The 17,061-nt window shown below is 40.3% G+C and overlaps 1 protein-coding gene and 1 long non-coding RNA gene across 4 annotated transcripts in view; one reads left to right on the top strand and one right to left on the bottom strand.

Moving 5' to 3' along the window:
• Positions 1-3,803, top strand: part of LRFN2 (leucine rich repeat and fibronectin type III domain containing 2) — a 146,964-nt gene extending 143,161 nt beyond the window's left edge. For all 3 annotated transcript variants that reach the window (XM_085055057.1, XM_085055058.1, XM_085055059.1), the window contains exon 4: positions 1,068-3,803. In XM_085055057.1, the coding sequence (XP_084911183.1) occupies positions 1,068-1,986 (919 nt within the window). In that variant the 3' untranslated portion in view covers positions 1,987-3,803. The remainder of the gene's footprint in view (positions 1-1,067) is intronic.
• LOC146439341 (uncharacterized) overlaps positions 1-17,061 on the bottom strand; it is a 560,563-nt gene that overhangs the window by 231,993 nt on the left and 311,509 nt on the right. The gene's annotated exons all lie outside the window — the stretch shown is intronic.

Consider the following 17,061-nt stretch of genomic DNA (forward strand, 5'->3'; position numbering starts at 1 on the left):
GCTGTTCTTGGCTACCCACCAGGCACCAAATCTGGGATTCTCCACTGTGTTACACCAATGTGCTGCAATTTTCACCAGTTTGAAGTGAGGGTAGACCATGTTCATTCCCATCTGCTAATTCTGAATGCTAGTGATGCTCTAATATTGCATGAGTTCAAAAGACTGCTTAAGATTTGTGTCAGCAAAAAGTAATGTCCCGAAATCTCGCAACTTGGACCACAGCTTGGGCCTAGCTATTTGATTTTTGGAAATTGATTTATTTTACATGAGTAGAATTTCTGTTTTTAAAGAAACTTTCTTATTTCCATCCCTGTATATCTTCCTACCTCTCCTCCCATTTCCACAGCCCATACTGCCAATGCCACTGTTTCTTTTTCACTCACAGAGGGGAAGGTGGTTGCAGGGATAAATTTCTGGCAAAGATGATGATGATAATAGCTGCATTTTTAGGAGATATTTTCCACAGTGGGGAGTAGGAGGATGGGGAAAGTAGGTGGGCGAGTGGAGAAGGAGAGAGAAGTGGTTGCCTGCCTTGCATTCTCAATCAATGAGAAAACCAAGGGTAGACCCTGGTCTTCACACGGTAAGTAACCTGCTGATGTTAGACAGTAAATGTTCAGGCATTTGTTCACATGAAGTGATGTGACAAGTGCCAGGTTGAGACTCAGCAAGCACAAGGGTCATTTGCACACTCAGAAAGAACTGCTCTTTGTAGGTACATATTTGTATTCTGAGTTATTTGTTCAGGTCTGAATATATTTCAGATTAGGACAGATTCAAGTGAGAAGAAAAAAAACCCCAGTCTAGTTTGTTTGTTCTTATTCCCTTTATTGCACAGTTGAGAGCTGGCCCTCAAAACTTGTGTGTTACTGAATGCTGGGATATTGAACCCACATGAGCTGGGAAGCTTGAATCCTTGTTTGAGTTTTATGGCTCTGAATTTTATGGCTCCTCTCTGCTGGTACTCAGAACACTTAACACCACTTTGCTCTTATGTCTGTTCTCTATTTTACCTTTGTGTCAAGAGTGACCAATTCTTTTTTCTTTTTCTTTTTTTTATTTTTAAGGATGATACCAGCTACAAACAAGGCCTTTGTTGTAACCAACCTTGTTTCTGGAACAGGCTATGACCTCTGTGTCCTGGCAATGTGGGATGACACGGCCACAACCCTTACTGCCACCAATATTGTGGGATGCGCCCAGTTCTTCACCAAAGAAGACTACCCTCAGTGCCAGTCGATGCACAGCCAGTTCCTGGGTGGGACCATGATTCTGATCATTGGAGGCATCATTGTGGCAACTCTGTTGGTATTCATTGTAATTCTCATGGTCCGCTATAAGGTCTGCAACAATTCCCAGGGGAAGATGTCTAATGTCAGCAACGTCTACTCACAGACAAATGGAGCACAGCCAGTTCAGAACGGAGTCTTGCCCCAAGTCAACCCCAAAGTGGTGGTGAGAAATGAACTGATGGAGTTTAATTGTCATTCTGCACGGAGCAGCATCTCCTCTTCCTCCAGCTCTGCAAATAGCCGTGACTGTGACAACTACAGCCTCCAAAGTGAACAGGGCACATTGTCCAGTAAATGGAGGCCTCCTTCCCGGTCAAAACACAATATTGACCGGCTAATGGGAGCTTTTGCCTCCCTGGAACTGAAATGTCAGAAAAAGGAGGAAATGACAGACTCCAGAACTTCCACGGTGGCCCGCCACTCGGACAAAGAGCCACTGCTGGGCCAGACGGAGTCCAAATTCCGCAGCTTCCTCATGTTGCCTCTGGAGGGCAAAACTAAACGTAGCCATTCTTTTGACATGGGGGACTTTGCCACATCTCAGTGTTGCACCTACCCAAAAAAGATAACAAACATTTGGACAAAGAGGAGCCTCTCGGTCAACGGCATGCTTTTGCAGTATGATGACAATGAACTAACAGGGGCAAAAGGGACTTTCGGGAGCTCAGAGTGGGTAATGGAAAGCACAGTGTAAATATCAGTGTCTCCCCCCTTCTCTTCTCCCCTCACATGTTATAAAGCGTGGTTTGCTTCAGGGCCATGCAATTGGAAAGAGAGGGGAGGAAATGTTTTCAGTTGTACTGGCCAAAAAGATAGGTAAGCGAGTAAGTAACAGGGATAGTAAAAGGGAAAGAGGGTCATGAAATGTGAATAGGCACGTATGGTACCATTCCTGTCTGGCCCCAGCTAAACCATGCGTGAATGTTTCAAGGAATTTGCTAGTTGTATTTAGCATTACTTTCCAAAAGTTACTCAGAGTCTTGGTGAACCTTCACACAAGATTAAACAAGAAGGATGAAAAGGGGTTTAACAGCAGAAATTTAATTTTACAGGGTTTCCTTTTACTTATTTTCGTTTTTTTTAATGCCTCCTTTTTTTCTTTTTACCACAGAAATACACTTTTTTGGATATGACTGGTGCTAGGATATATTGGTTGTCTTTGCAAGTGATTTTCTCAAAAGTGCAGGCAGCGCACCCACAGGGGCAGATCAGAGTAAATTGTTCAGCATAATCTCATGGTGTTAACTGTGACATCTGTGCAAAAAAATATTTGTTGTTGAATGGACTTTTGGTTGGGATTTAACTATTTCTGTTCTGTTTTGATTTGTTACTGCTTTTGAGTTGCTTTTTCCCCACAACAGAAAGTACGTTTTGATGCATAATTCGGCTTTGTTTTCAGCCTCGTCAAATCCCCCAGATGGGAAGGAGGACATGTACAAAGGTCAAATATCTGGTGTACTGTATAACCCACCTCTAATACCATCCCTTTTTATCCTAGGAAAAATTAAATCTAGGAACAAATTTTTAAAAAATCATCCTCTTTCTTCCATCTCCTTCATAGTCTCTGCTTGCCAATGCTCAAGGCAGATTGCAGCAGCTGTGATATCTGTAGGGATGTTGCTATCAAAGACTGGAAAAAAGTTATCATGATACCTTAATAAAGGATAAAGAAAGGGAAAACAAAAGCAGCTCCTGTGAACTCCCCATATTATGAATACCAGTGGCTTCTGGAGGAGGTCACATTCTCACTCCACTAAAAGACAGATGTACACTGTCCTGTGACAAAAGCTCCTTGTCTGTAAAGTCACTACAACATGGCTAGACTGTACCAATAACATAAAAAAAATTACATTTTTATGTATTCCAAGGGATTGGGCATGTTCCAAATTAGCTACAGAAGCAGAGTTAAATTTGGGTATTTCAGAGCAGAGGGTGTCCCATGTATCCCCTGCATTACCTATAGCCATTTCCCAGCCTGGTGTACCCCTGCTCACTGGTCTCTCATCCTCAGGAACATTCTTGTTAACTAAAAACAGGAGCTGTCCAGGGTTTGTAAACAGATTCTCAAATTGGTTTTTGGTGAGCATTGCTGTGGTTGTAGAAATACACATGGCTCATCCAGCAGAATTCATTGTCCTCACCAATCTTACAGAGATTTCTAGCATTCTGCTGGCCACTGCAACTGTCCTGTCATTTGTTCATTTATTTGTTTGACCAGCTGTTGGTAACCATTCTGAAATTGCACATTGTTACTATGATTTTGTAAAAGACACGGAGAAAGTGTGCAAGGCACAGAGAAAATACCACATGGAAAAACTCTATGTATATTTTTTTTAAAAGGTTCAGAGATATATTGTGACATGGCTGTGTACTTGATCTTGTATTCGTCATGTTTCCTACTTGGAGTTTTAGATAATGACATCCCTGTACTCAGAATATTTTTTCCTTTATTTTCTTTCTCTTTTTTTTGCTACAAAATGTACAGTAAAAAAACATACTTGGGGAAAAGTACCTGCTTTTCATTCTTTTGTTGTTCTGTAGTCTGCTTTGAAACCTAAGAAGTAATTATTTTTCAAAACATCTCGCATATTTAGACATCTGCTTTTTCTTTCCCTCAAACTGTCTTTGACTTCAGGATTTTAGGTATAAAGTAGGAATCAAAAAATATATTTGGAATGCATGAGAAAAGATCTTCTAAAAGGCATTTCACCTCTTTTTCTGTTGTTACATTTTTACAGATCTATATTACTAGAGTACTTTAAACCCTGATCCAGAATCTGCAGATAGAAGAGGTAGCATTTTTAGACTTAGGAGTTGACTTTCTGTAGGTTTCTGCTCAGAGTGTTGCTCACCAACAGCATTGAAAGATTCAAGAGAGATCCAGACAAACTTTGGAACATTTTTCAAACTATCTGTTTTTCTCATGCTTTCTGAGACGAATGACACCTCCAGTGCCAGAATCTACATAATCCAACTGTCCAGATGGCAGTTCATATTAACCATTAATGACATTTACATTTAGGTTGCAGTGAAAACTCTTAAAGATGTTCATGTAGTGAGTTAGTTATTTTCTTTTCCTTGTTCCACTGTGGTGCAGTTGGACTTCTCTATTATGTTGCTGCTTCTCTCTGAATATGACATCTGGGTTGTTTTTAGTTTAGCCATTGAGTTAATCTTCAATATTAGTAGCATAGGCAGTCATGAATTTTCAAAGTATACCATATACTGTTTCTCCTCTTAAAAAGGAATACTTATCACTCACATCTTCACACAAAATTATAGGAAGTAAGCCAACAGATGCAGTTTTAAAATAATGGATATTTGCCAAAGAACCAAGGTAATAAATTCCACATTCTAGCAGCTGCATTTATTACTGTTAATCATAATATTAATTCATTTTGCTTTAATGAATGAGGCTTAATCTACATCAGCTGATATGCAAACACTGAGCAAAATTAAACAGGTGCCAAGCAACTACCTTTGGTACTCACAGTACTTGGGAGGAAGAGGGTTTAGGGACTCATAGGTGAGGCAGGGAGCCCCACGTTGAGTCAGCAAGTGGCCAGACTTATGAGAGGGTTGGAGCCACTTCTGGGTTGTGATCATTCTTCAGGGGCCACCAGCCACTGCCCTGCTTCTACAGCCAACCAAACAGGCCTTTAGAATTATCCTGGGGCTTCTTCTTGACCCCTCTGAGAGCTGTTGAAGACAGCTCTGTGGTTTGGGTTACATTCTGAATCCATGCCCTAATGCACAATTAAGGCCCCAGGGTGCTCCACGTGCAATCTGACTGATCCTACCTTGCCTCTGTTTTCCTGTGTGTGCCTCATTCAGCACCTCTGGATTTGATGATTATTCTGTAGTGCTGCTGTGTGCCAGGCATTCTTTCTTGCCTCACTTCTGAGCACAACTGCACATTACATCACGTATTCCTGAAAGGATACATAGATACCCACTCATCTGGGTGCAATAAATACTTTCACACATCACTGAGGAGCTGAGCTAACTCCAATGGCCTAGTCCTCTCATCTCAGAAACCCACACTGAGAAGTTTATATGGTGTCTTGCAAGTTAATACAAGGTAGCCTGATGTGCAGCTGCACCAACTGTGCTTTAGGGGCAAATGTCAGAGCAGATAGTAAGGAAAACAACAGAGATGAACAAGAGCCTTCTGAGAAGTCTGAAAAATTAAGGATGCTAGAGAATTTAAAGTGGAGTCTATGGGAATAATTAAAGACATCTGCATATGCATATGTAACGCCTGTAAGTTAATTTTTTGACATGCTTTATAATAGTGAAACTAGCTTTTTTCCTAAAAATATATGCCATTGACTTGAAAGAAGAGGATATGATTCCACTGTGAAATTCCATACACAGTCCTGCTAAAAGCCCAATCCAAATCCCCAAAATATCATCCTATCATCCTGGAGAGTATTAAACAAGATGACAAAATGGAAATTTCTGAAAGTAGTGATTATGTGGATCTCATTTGATGTCTCCTAGGAACTAAATGGCTGTATGAAATTAAAATAACTGTGTGTGTGTGTATGTGTGTGTGTGTGCCTATGTATGTACATATGTATAGCAAAGCAGAGCAGACTATTTCCTTACACTTATATTCTTACAGATTTCATGAACTGGAAAATCTGGTTTCAAATGTTCTTTCTGAGTTTGCCAGCTCTAGAGAGCAGCAAACTTTACCTCTTTCCTTAGAGGAAGATAACCCATTTTATATGTCTCCAAATGACACCCTGTACTTGGTTATAACTTGGATTAATTCACTTGTAAAACCATGCATAACAAAGCAATGAGAGGTACCTCTGCCCAGCATGATGTGAGAATGAAAAGTTGGTAGATTTTCCTTTGCTAAACTTGTTTATATCCCAAACCATGGGAATGATCTGCTCTGGAAACAGAAGAAAATTATATTCCAGAAGTCTGCTTGTTTCATTTCTCACTCTTCACCCAGCAAAGGGTTGCAAAGACAGATGACCAAAGAGAGTCCTTGGAGGTTTCTGAATGAGTGCAATAAATGCAGCAACTTTAATGGAGCTAATTTAAGCACTTTCTAACCTGGAGGGCAATGAATAACTCCACCTGATTGCTAAGAAAATTTTTTAGTCTTTGAACAGCTTGAATGTCACATCTGTTTGCAATGTTTTGCACCCATTAACCCGCGGGTAACCCACAGAACACCATATGGTGCTTGCAGCACACCTTCTACCCCTTGCAGCCCATATATCTGGAAATTTTTCTCAGTGTCTCTCTGTGTTCAGTGTTCCTAATTCAATACTGGATGTGTAATAATATTCCGGATGTGGAATTATCAAGAGACGTTATTAATATCTTGCATATTTCACCTTTAAATTTCCCTACACATGATTATGAGATCCCTCTGACAACATTAAATTAGGGTTGGTTTTAGGCTGTAGGCCTGATGAAAACCAAATCAAAGAGTGCCTTGAAACTCTTGCTTTCAATATAGGAATTTTATATTCTGTGGTATGCTTTCCTTGGCCTAATTAATTACTCCTTAATCCCCAAAGGTACAGCATTCCTTAGCATCAGCTGTCAAAAGGCCCAACTACACGAAACAGTGCCAGATGCTTATTCCCGGTATTACACTTCTAACAGATGGCAAATGTCAGAGATATAAATATATATCCAGATACAGATATATCAGCAAGTGCAGGCATTTGTATTCATGCATATACATTCCCATGCACATATGTACATGTTGTGCTCTTTATCTGCATTGTTTATGATGTACAGGTGTCCTAGCTTGGTAATAAAGGAACGTTTACATTTTTCACTAAATACTAATGGAAAAAAGGGGGAGAGAGAACAGAAACCTCCTCTTTATAAGAAGCAGATTAGTTGACAATGTGCATCTCATCCCAGCTGGGAGAGATCAGTGTTTCGAATGAACTTAATTGGTGGTGAAAGGATTCATCCATTTCCTATGACCACAGCGAAGGCTCAACTCCTACGTTAGGGCATTTACTCAGCTGATGCTCCCACCACATGCTGCAGATAAGTCTCCTGTCAATAAGGACTCGTGCTCTGCAGGGAGGCAAGCAGCCACAGGGAGCTGCTGCTCTGCATTCACTGCCCATTTTGTGCTCTTAAATGTGCTCTGACTATGTTGTGTTTTAGTTAGTTTGTTTCTTGGGAGAGGGCAGAATCACATGAGCCCTTCAATCATATGAGGAGACCAGACACAGGGCTGGAGAAACTGGTGAGAAACATTGAAAATCAATGGTCTGTATGAGAAGAAAGTAAATCCTAACTTTTAAATCCATAAACCTTGGTTTGTAAATAGGAGAGGAAAATGCTCCATTAGTTACCTGTGTAGTTACAGAGGTGGGCATCAACTTATGACTAAAATTTGCCCATAGTATTTTTCATGCAATGAGAAATTGAATGGCTATCTTTGATGACACTTTTCAGGTTCCTTCTGTGGAACTAGTCTGTTTTAAAAGTATTAATACTCCTGTCCTCTTCTCTGCAATGAACAATACAGGAGTAGTTTAATACTGAGCTGTTAAACACCACCTGTACAATTTATGAGTCAAATCACAAGATGGGACTCTGAACTGGAAAAAGAGACTGTCATTTCAGGGAAGCTGTTCCTCTTTGATAATGTTGTTGGTTCACAGGCATGAAATGTAGGATGTGAGAAGGCACAATCATGATGAAATGCCTACTTTATACCCTGAGTCTTAATGAGACTTAAAGAAAAATCCAAAGAGTGGATGTGTTAATCTTCTTTCCTTTGAACATGATTCAGAGATAGGAAACTTCAAATAATTAGGCTCATAAATGTGATGTGCCGTAGACAAAATGATGGTGCTCATCAGACAGATGTGATCCAAGTGTTGCTGCAGCAGAGAGTCATGTGCTGGTCACTGGTGGAACAGTCATGCACAAAGGCTGGTGGAACAGGATTCCCAGGAGAGGATCACTGCACAGGTCACAGCAGAGACAGGAGGCATGGAGATGTAGGAACATGTTATATCCACCTAGTCCAGGTCTAATAAATCATTCTGTCCTAGTATCCTGTGAGAGGACACGAGTTATTTCAGAGAAAGTACCTTTAGGAAAACTTCAGAGAGCTCTGTCCCAAAGCCTGGTGGGCTGTGCATCCTTGTCCCATTCTCCATAAAGAAGCAAAGAACTTCTTCTGAAATTCACACCCTGCAAATTAAAGCACAGCAGAGTTAAAACTAGGACAAAAACAAAAAAAAGAGCCCTGAATGGTTCCTCTTGTTTTAAAGTTCGTGCCTTTGAGTCTGCCCAAGCCTCACTTTCAAGCATGACAGTTCTTGTCATCTGAGACTGGGTTGCCTGAGGCACTTGGAAATGGACAGGTGAGTATCTGCAGAGATTATGAGAATATTCCTCATTTGCAAGAAGGACAGAATGCACCCACTGCGTGCTTCACTGTCACTAAATGCAGACCAAAGTGCACAGCAACAGCAACAACATTAAAACCCATAGCAACTTTACAAAATATGCAACTTTGGGCCACAATGCAAAAATACTCAAAAACCAACCAACCAAAGAAACCACCATCACCTCAAATTGTGACTTTCTTACATAGTTTTGAGAAAGAAAGACCAGATACTCATTCTTGCTTTCAAATACACCTCTGGATGTGCATAAAATACAAAATCAGTATAGAAAAAAAGATTCATCTTTTAAAAGATCATTGCACAGTACCAGGTTGTGTAATAATATTTGGAGATGAGATAAGAAACCCTCAATAGAGCACCAATTTGATTTTAAGAAACTGGTGTTCCTGAATTTAAGGCCAGTAGAAGATGTTGTCTGACTTTTTTTCTTGTTTAATACAAGGTCACAAATGATGGCTTTCTACTGAAGAAGATGGAATTGTGGACTTTTAAAGTCGAGATGTGAGGCCAGGGCCAAGCTCAGTAGGTGCCTGATAATGCAAACAGGCCTGAGGCCATTAGTACAAATGCTTTTAACAGCTGCCAGAGAGTCTCAGCTTGCTGTATGGCTGGGCTGCTGCACAAACACATCCAAAATGACTACACAGACGCAAATGATCGAAATGCAGCTTCCCATGGTATGCTGAGTGGTGACTAATGGGTAGCTCTGGTTGGAAGTCATGAATGCAGATGAGAGCAATACAGTTTTGGCTGCAGCTTCTGGGCTACAGTTTTCTGTAGCTGCTGGGTGCCCAAATCCCTGCATTGCTGCTGGCCTGGACCACCCAGAGTCTGAGGGGTGAATCTGCCTGGGTTGTATTTCCTTTACAAAGCCACCAAGCACAATCTTGAGTAAGGTTAAGGAACATTTCCCTCCTTGGGTGATTTGGGTTACAGAACCCTGCAGGACTTCAGTCCAGAAGGAGAACCCCACTTCTGCCATTTAGATCAGCCTGTAACAGCTTGAGTTTATTTGAGAGGGAAGGTATATTAATCTCTAGCCTGTCCTTCTAGGACTCACAACCTTCCCCCCTCTGCCTCTCTTCTGCCCCTCTAGCCCCCCTTGCCATTCCCTCAAGAGATTTCATTCCTTCTCTCTTTCCTTTCTTTACTGATTTATCATTTGATTTCAGGCAAGAAGCTATTTTTCATCTACCATACACATCAGCTCAGTTAGTGCCACGAAGTGACTGCACTGAATGAACATGGCCGATGTGCTTTCTGGCTGTGCTCCTTTCTCAGTTACTCTGCTGCAACTTTGCCGCTGACTACACTGACTGATTACTACAATTACAGTTGTTTGAATTATTCAGTGTAACAAGAAAACCAAATGAACTGAGACCCTTCATCACTCACAGTCTGAGGACCCAAATTTCTGGAAAGGTATCTGTCACCATCCTTTAGTGTTCTATCAATGAGTGCATGAACTCAATTCAATACTGTGGGCCTTGATATACTTCCACTCCTGGTTAGTATATTGGGGATGGCCATTTCAGGATAATTTCTCCAGAACCATCATAGAGCAAAACAAAATTAATTGACCATAAATATACTGACAAAACAGATCCCCAAGCATAGACCTCTAGGAATATTAAACTGATGACCCAGTTTTTAAAGAGCTAAAAGGTATTACTATGTCAGATATGTTAGATTTGCTATTAATGTCACTATGTTTAAATTGCATCTGGCATTAATATGGATGATACCAGGTGAAGAGCTTCAGAATTAATCTCTAGGACAGATGACCTGGATCTCATCTTAGTGAGGAGCGGATATCCTTACCCTTCAGGTGCCTTATCCTCTCCTGAATGTTTTTGAGTATCTGCTCTGTATGTTTGATAAGCTAGTTACTGTAAATATTTAGTTTCTATAGTTATATAACTTCATTCCCATAAATACAGAATGCAGTGTAGCGTGTTCCTGTTATCCATACTATTTGTGGTGTATATAGATGGGCCACACTGTTGTTCAGAATGCAATCCTGTACAGATACCAGATATATTCCAAAATCCACCAGAGTAAATATCCAGGCTTTCAAGAATTTTTACCCCTCGTACCAACCAGAGTGGGAAAATTAGAGCTAAATATGAAATAACTATTGACAGAAATATCCACATATGCTTTCTGCCCAAAAGTTCAACTCCAAATATTCTGTACAGGTTAGATTTGAATTCTTCTGGTCTTAATCTCTCTCACAGCCCCCAGTATAACCTAACCAGTGCTAAAAACCTATATAAATTACCACATTTCTACAAGTCTAAATTTTCTCCTTTTCTGTCATCTTCATCTCCCGCAGGATTTATTTAGCAGCCCTTCCCAAAAGAGCAGGGGGATGGTCTTTTCCCACAATGGTAGTAGTCTCCCCTGGATATTTTGTCCCTCGTTATTTTTCACCTGGTACAAAGCAGCTGACAAAGGAATGATGCTCTCTTTACTACCTCTGTTGGTGAAGACCCAGACAGACTCAAAATGTATGTGGTATTGGTGTGGTTTGCCCACCCCATGTTATCTTCAACTCATAAATATTTATGTCAGTTATTTTTCATTCATATGACTGCACGAGGATTGGTCTTTGTACCACTGCCTGTATTAGAGTACAATACTACCATATGAGTACAAATATTCTCCACTCTTTATTTGCTGTTCATCATATCCTCTTCATCATTTGGCCACAGAAAAAGTTATTCTGGTCCAGTAAGGGATTAGAAGTAATAACATTTGTTTTACCACAAATAGCTATATAGGGAATGTAACAGCTGAAATTAGCAATTTTAATCACAATCCTAGAATAAAACGTCCTTCTGCAAAAATGTGTGCAAATGAGGCTAAGATTTGCTAACATTAGGATAGTTCAGAAACAATTCACAAATGAAAACACAACAGAAACAAAACAAATAAAATTTATTAGATGATTTATTTGGAAAATGTAAGTCTAAGAGCTTTAAAGAGGAGTAAAAATGGAAATGATTATGTTTCCTAAACTGTGCTGCATCTACACCATATACACTCAGAGCAAGAAAATCAGCTCAGAAGCTGACGTAGAGTTATAGCATGCAGTTTGCTACACAAGACTACAATTTCTAAAAGGGTTTTGAAATTCCTGAAGGAGGAATGCAATTACCAGAACTGGGATTAACTAATACTAGTTAATCAAATTTGAAAGGCACTTCCTTAATGTCCTTTATGGAAGGGAAAAGGAAGGTAATGTATTCAAATGAGTTTTGAAATAAATAAATTATTTTTTAAAAGGCTGAGAGCAGATTTGCAGTCCCGACCTAATACTCAGTTTGCTCCTAGTATCCAGATTATAGGAGATTATCACAGATCAAACCCCTTTAACAGAAAAGAGCCTTTTAAATCCACCTCAGCATTGCCCTTATTAGAAATGAAGGAGAGAGGCTCCTTCCACTGGGAAGAAAGAAGCCCTTAATTCATGGCTTGTCAGAAGAAAGGCGCTTGCTTCAGCACTGAACGAGGTTAGTTATGGCCCTAATTTACACAGCAGCGTGTCTTCCTGCAGGAAGGGACGACACCTTTAAGTAATAATGAACAAGTGGGTGTTGACAGAATAATAATCACGGATTGAAAAGGTTACAGCAGAGAAGGTGGTAAAGCTAAGTGTCTGCTTTAATTCCACTGGGTGCCATAATATCAGGACTCGGGAGCTGCACTTACAATATAAAATAACATTAGTGTGGCAATTAGGACTTAATGGTTTGTGGAGAGAAGTCTGCAAGACTTTATAAAAACATCTAAATTAGTCTGTATTCAAGTTTTATTTCACTCACACTTTTTCACTTTTTTTCTGGCTGTATTGCCCTCTCCCTCAAAGGCAGAGCTCTTTTAAAGCATTGAGAAGAAATGCTGGAGGAATCAGGGACACTTCTCAGTTTGTATATATGGGTATAATCTGAAAGATATTTCTCTCAATCTATTCAAATTTAGGAATCTGGCCTAGGGGGCCTCTGAATAAAATTGCTGACCTAGAAACACTCATTTGCTCCAGTAAGCAAACAAAAAACTAAATCACTAGATGTATTGACCTGATCTCCTATTCACTAAATTTTAATTTATGTTAAGCTGCAGACATCCTACAACACTTAGAGAAACATGAATCCAAGGGGAGCTTTTTGGGTGAATTCATACTCCACAAATTTTGTTAGGACCTTCTGCTGGTGTCAGAAGGAAGAGGTCACCCAGATTTCTAGGAGACAATCTGCAATTTTTACAGTTCTCCTGAATTCCTGGGAGTCCCTGTCACCACAATAGCAGGGTACCAATGACCTGGCAGAGCTGGTCTTGAAGAAAATTGTGGAGCACATGTGGAAATTTCTTCATGTATGGGGGATAAGAATCAGACAAAAAAAGGACTTGGTTTTTTGCAGTCCATGGCACAAGATTTTTAACTTCTATGAAAATATGTTTCTTCAATAGTTTTCATACATGACTTCCATTCAGCAAATCAGTCACTGGCTGACTGACTGTATAAATCTCAGGCACTAAAAGCAAACAGCAGCGTTGTCTCCATTCCTGTCTGACCATTGCACAGTTCTGAAGCTGTCTTAAAACTGGATTTACACACAGTTCTCTGATCACTGGTGGCAACAGCTGATTTCCTCAAATTTACAGTAAGAACTGACAGAAATGAAGCCTGTCCTTTCCTCTTCATTGATCTCTCTTCCCCTTTCTTTCACACAAATACAAATTTTCTGTTGCAATTTATTGTGCTTCTTACCTGTGGTAGATATATTTATAAGACTCTGTCTGAAACTGAACACTCAGACAGCACATAGGTCTGCATTGATCAAGATACTGACTGTGCAACTATTCTATTACTTCCAAGGGAGATTTCAAACCATTCCTTTCCTTTTAGGATATGCTTTTTGCAGGTTTGCTGTAAATAAAAACAGAACATGCAGGGTTTTGATTGATGTCTTTCACTAAGCCTATGAAAATATACAGGCAATTTGGAAATATCTGGGACAAAAACCAGTCCTGAAAAATTCTTTACTGTGAAGTTGGTGAGAAACAGAAACAGGTTGCCCAGAGAAGCTGGTATGTATATACATACAGGCACACATCTATACAATAATTTTTTTCAGAATTCAGTGACAGACTGTTGAAGTATTTCCATGGAATTTTCATTCATCTCACCAAAGGAAAGGAAAGTGGCCAAGGTTGCAGAAAGCGATGGTGTCCATGGGGAGAGGTTGGATGCAAAGATACTGTATTAACAGCTGTCTCTAGTGCTGATCACCTGAGTAACTCCTATTAAATGGCATGGTCTCTATTCACCACACTTCATTCCCCTCGGTGGATACCTCTTTTCAAAAGAATTTCCGACACTGCCCCTTTAGGTATCTTTTCCTTCTTCATTTCTGTGATGACTGGATGCATAAAAAGCATCAGCGATTAAGACTCAAGTTTTGCTGCAAGACCAGTGTGAATCAGGTCAATATGAGACAGGAAAATGAGAATACAGCAAGATGGGGCAGGATAAACAAGCTAATCAGCTCATGGATGCAGGCTTGGTTTACATGATTTTGCCATGGTTTTCTTCCCTTCCACACTGGGGCAAAAGAGTGAAATCAAACTCAATAGCAATAAATGTATTGCATTGGTGCTGGGTCTCTAAGCTCATTCCCCACCTGGTGCAATGGAATTTGAATATTTAATTACTGAGTTTATCCTTTTGTCAGATACACTTTTTAACATGCTATTCTGCTCTTCATTCTGTCTGCTGTGTGGGAAATGTGTGTATACTCATACCTGTTTTCTTTTAACTGGATACTTCTGAAGCAGGAGGATTTATGTATTAAATACCAAAGAATTGTACTCCCAACTTTGATCTCTGAATCAAGGGAAACAAAGCAGATTTGCACAACACAATCACTTGCAAATTGCCTCCCACGGTATTGGTGGGGATTGAATCCTAGAATAGAGAAAGATGGATTTACCAAGTGAATTTGAATGTGTTTTCTTGTTAACACATTAGGCACAAACTCCCTGTGCCATTGCTGGGTCAGCAGTTGAACTCAGTGAGTTTTAGGTTACCCACAGGGAGTGGAATCTGGTAGAGGGGACAGAAGATGCAGTTTGTTTCCATCCTTCAGTCTACAGAATCATTAGAGAGGCTATCTCATGGAGGGAAGAGAAGAAAGACAGTCTGATGGCCGATGACCAGCATGCTGGTGACAGAGGGTATGCATTTGCAGCTTGTATTTAATGCAGCAGCGGCCATTCATGCACAAATATGGAGATTTATTTCTCCAGAATATCACAAAACACTCATTACTTGGAAAACCATCCCCTGTCCTTTCGATTCGCAACTATGTTACTGTGTCATATTTGTTCTCCCAACATACTGAATCCAGCATATTTAGACCTATCTGAAAAGCTGTACTCCGTGTATGAATCAAGAATAGTCCCTCCAAAGAGGGGGAACTCTCTAATCAAACCTTGTTCATGTTTTTTTCTACTTTGCATTACATTCATGTTCTTGTTAGGAGAGAGAGTGCCTACAAAGGTATCTAGGCCACCTAATAACAAATAATCTTGATGCTTTTGTAAATCTTATTATTGGGTCTAATTGCTTTTCAATCTCCGAATCCAGGAGGTGACCCATGAAGAATTTATTTAACACTTAAGACTACTCATTGTTCATGTGTGTCTGTCTCCCGAAGTTTTTAGTATATTTTAATTTCATGAGCCATTCAGGTACTAGATTGATGGGGACTGAATAAGTACATGGTCTGAATCCACTATATTATTAGGCCAATTTCTAGCTGAAAACATTTCAGTAAAAGGATTATATGTTTCATTTAGGTAAATAATGATAGGATCTGCAACTATTGTTGCTGGTATGAAAATTCTGAGGTCTGTCACTCTGTGTGCTTCCAGGCAAAAAATGGATCCAAAGTCAGTAATTTTTATCATGACACTGCTATATTTGGTGTCTTTTATAAAAGTCCTATACTTAAATTATTTTGACACATTGTCAGCTTCCATTTAAAAAAAAAAGCTTTTAGCCCTCCAGACTATGTCAAAAAAACCTCTTGACTAAATTTGAAAATCAGAAGATAATTTAAATGCCAAATTTTTTTTTTTTTACACCATAATATCTTGTGATTGGTTGCAGTGAGCCTTGCTCATGATTTTTGAAAATGTAAGGCCATCCATTCTGTGCATCAGACTGGATCAGAGGGAAACCACATCCTTTCTGCCTTTCGAATAAAGCCACATTACATGCAGCCTGTTGACTTTGTCTTTTACAGCCCCTGGCAGAGGTGACAGCCAGCTATAGGACTCTTAAACTGGAGATTTCACAAGACCCACCAGAGCAGTCAGTCCTTCTCAGGGCCTGCTAGGGAAACCCATTGTCAGCTATTCCAAGGGTGTGTTTAATCCAATCCTGCAAGAGGAAAACAGCAAGTTAACTTCTCACTGTCAATTCGATGTCAGGTCTCAGCTGAGAATCACACAGTGCACCTGCAGCTCCCTGTGTCCCTGAGGGCTCCAGCCCCTGTGCACACTAAGCCTCTAACCGGATAGCAGCTCCTCCACCTCCTCCAGGTCACAGGATTTTAAGGATAACTAAGGATTTTTTAAGGGTAACTAACTTCTTCCAGATTACAAATAATTAAGTAAGGCAGGCATGTGAAAAGATGCTGTGGACTCCTGCAAGGGGCACAGCATGGAGCATCCTGCCCCTCCAGTGGCACGGGCAGGTGGGGATTGCCAGGCTGGCAGGGAACAGGAGCTGGCATGGGGATGGTCGGGCTGGTACTGCGGGTGGCCACATGCACAGCTCCCCGAGCCATCTGCTCTGAATTAGACTGGATTAGAGACACAGCATAGACAAATCCCTTCTTGCTGCTTGTGCGAGATAGATTTATCCCATGTGAAATATGGCTTAGAGAAAAAGGGCTGCCTCTCTCACTTGCTAGGGAAAGGGAATGAACAAGGAGAGCTTCTAGAGCCAGGTAAAATAAACAGCACCCCTAAATGAAAGATGACACTTCTGCAGGCAGGCTTTGTTTAGATAGCCCCAGCACAAAGTGGAAAAAAAAAAAAACAACCAAAAATCAGGACAGGTACCAAAAGCTCCATGCAGGATTCTCTGAAGGCAAGGAAAGACAGAGGTAGGCAAAGCAGTCAGTACAAATAGCACTGGATTCACAATCATTTTACAGAGAGGAAGGGTACATAAGAGGAATGGACAAATCTGAGGCAAAATGTCCTTAAGCACCATTCCCATCATAGCTCTAAAGGTGACAAAATCCAATTCATTCTTGACTTTCCTAGATGGTTTTCTT

This window comes from Lichenostomus cassidix, chromosome 3 (assembly GCF_008360975.1).
Source record: "Lichenostomus cassidix isolate B80296 chromosome 3, HeHo_3.0, whole genome shotgun sequence".
In the NCBI taxonomy this organism is placed as follows: Eukaryota; Metazoa; Chordata; class Aves; order Passeriformes; family Meliphagidae; genus Lichenostomus; species Lichenostomus cassidix.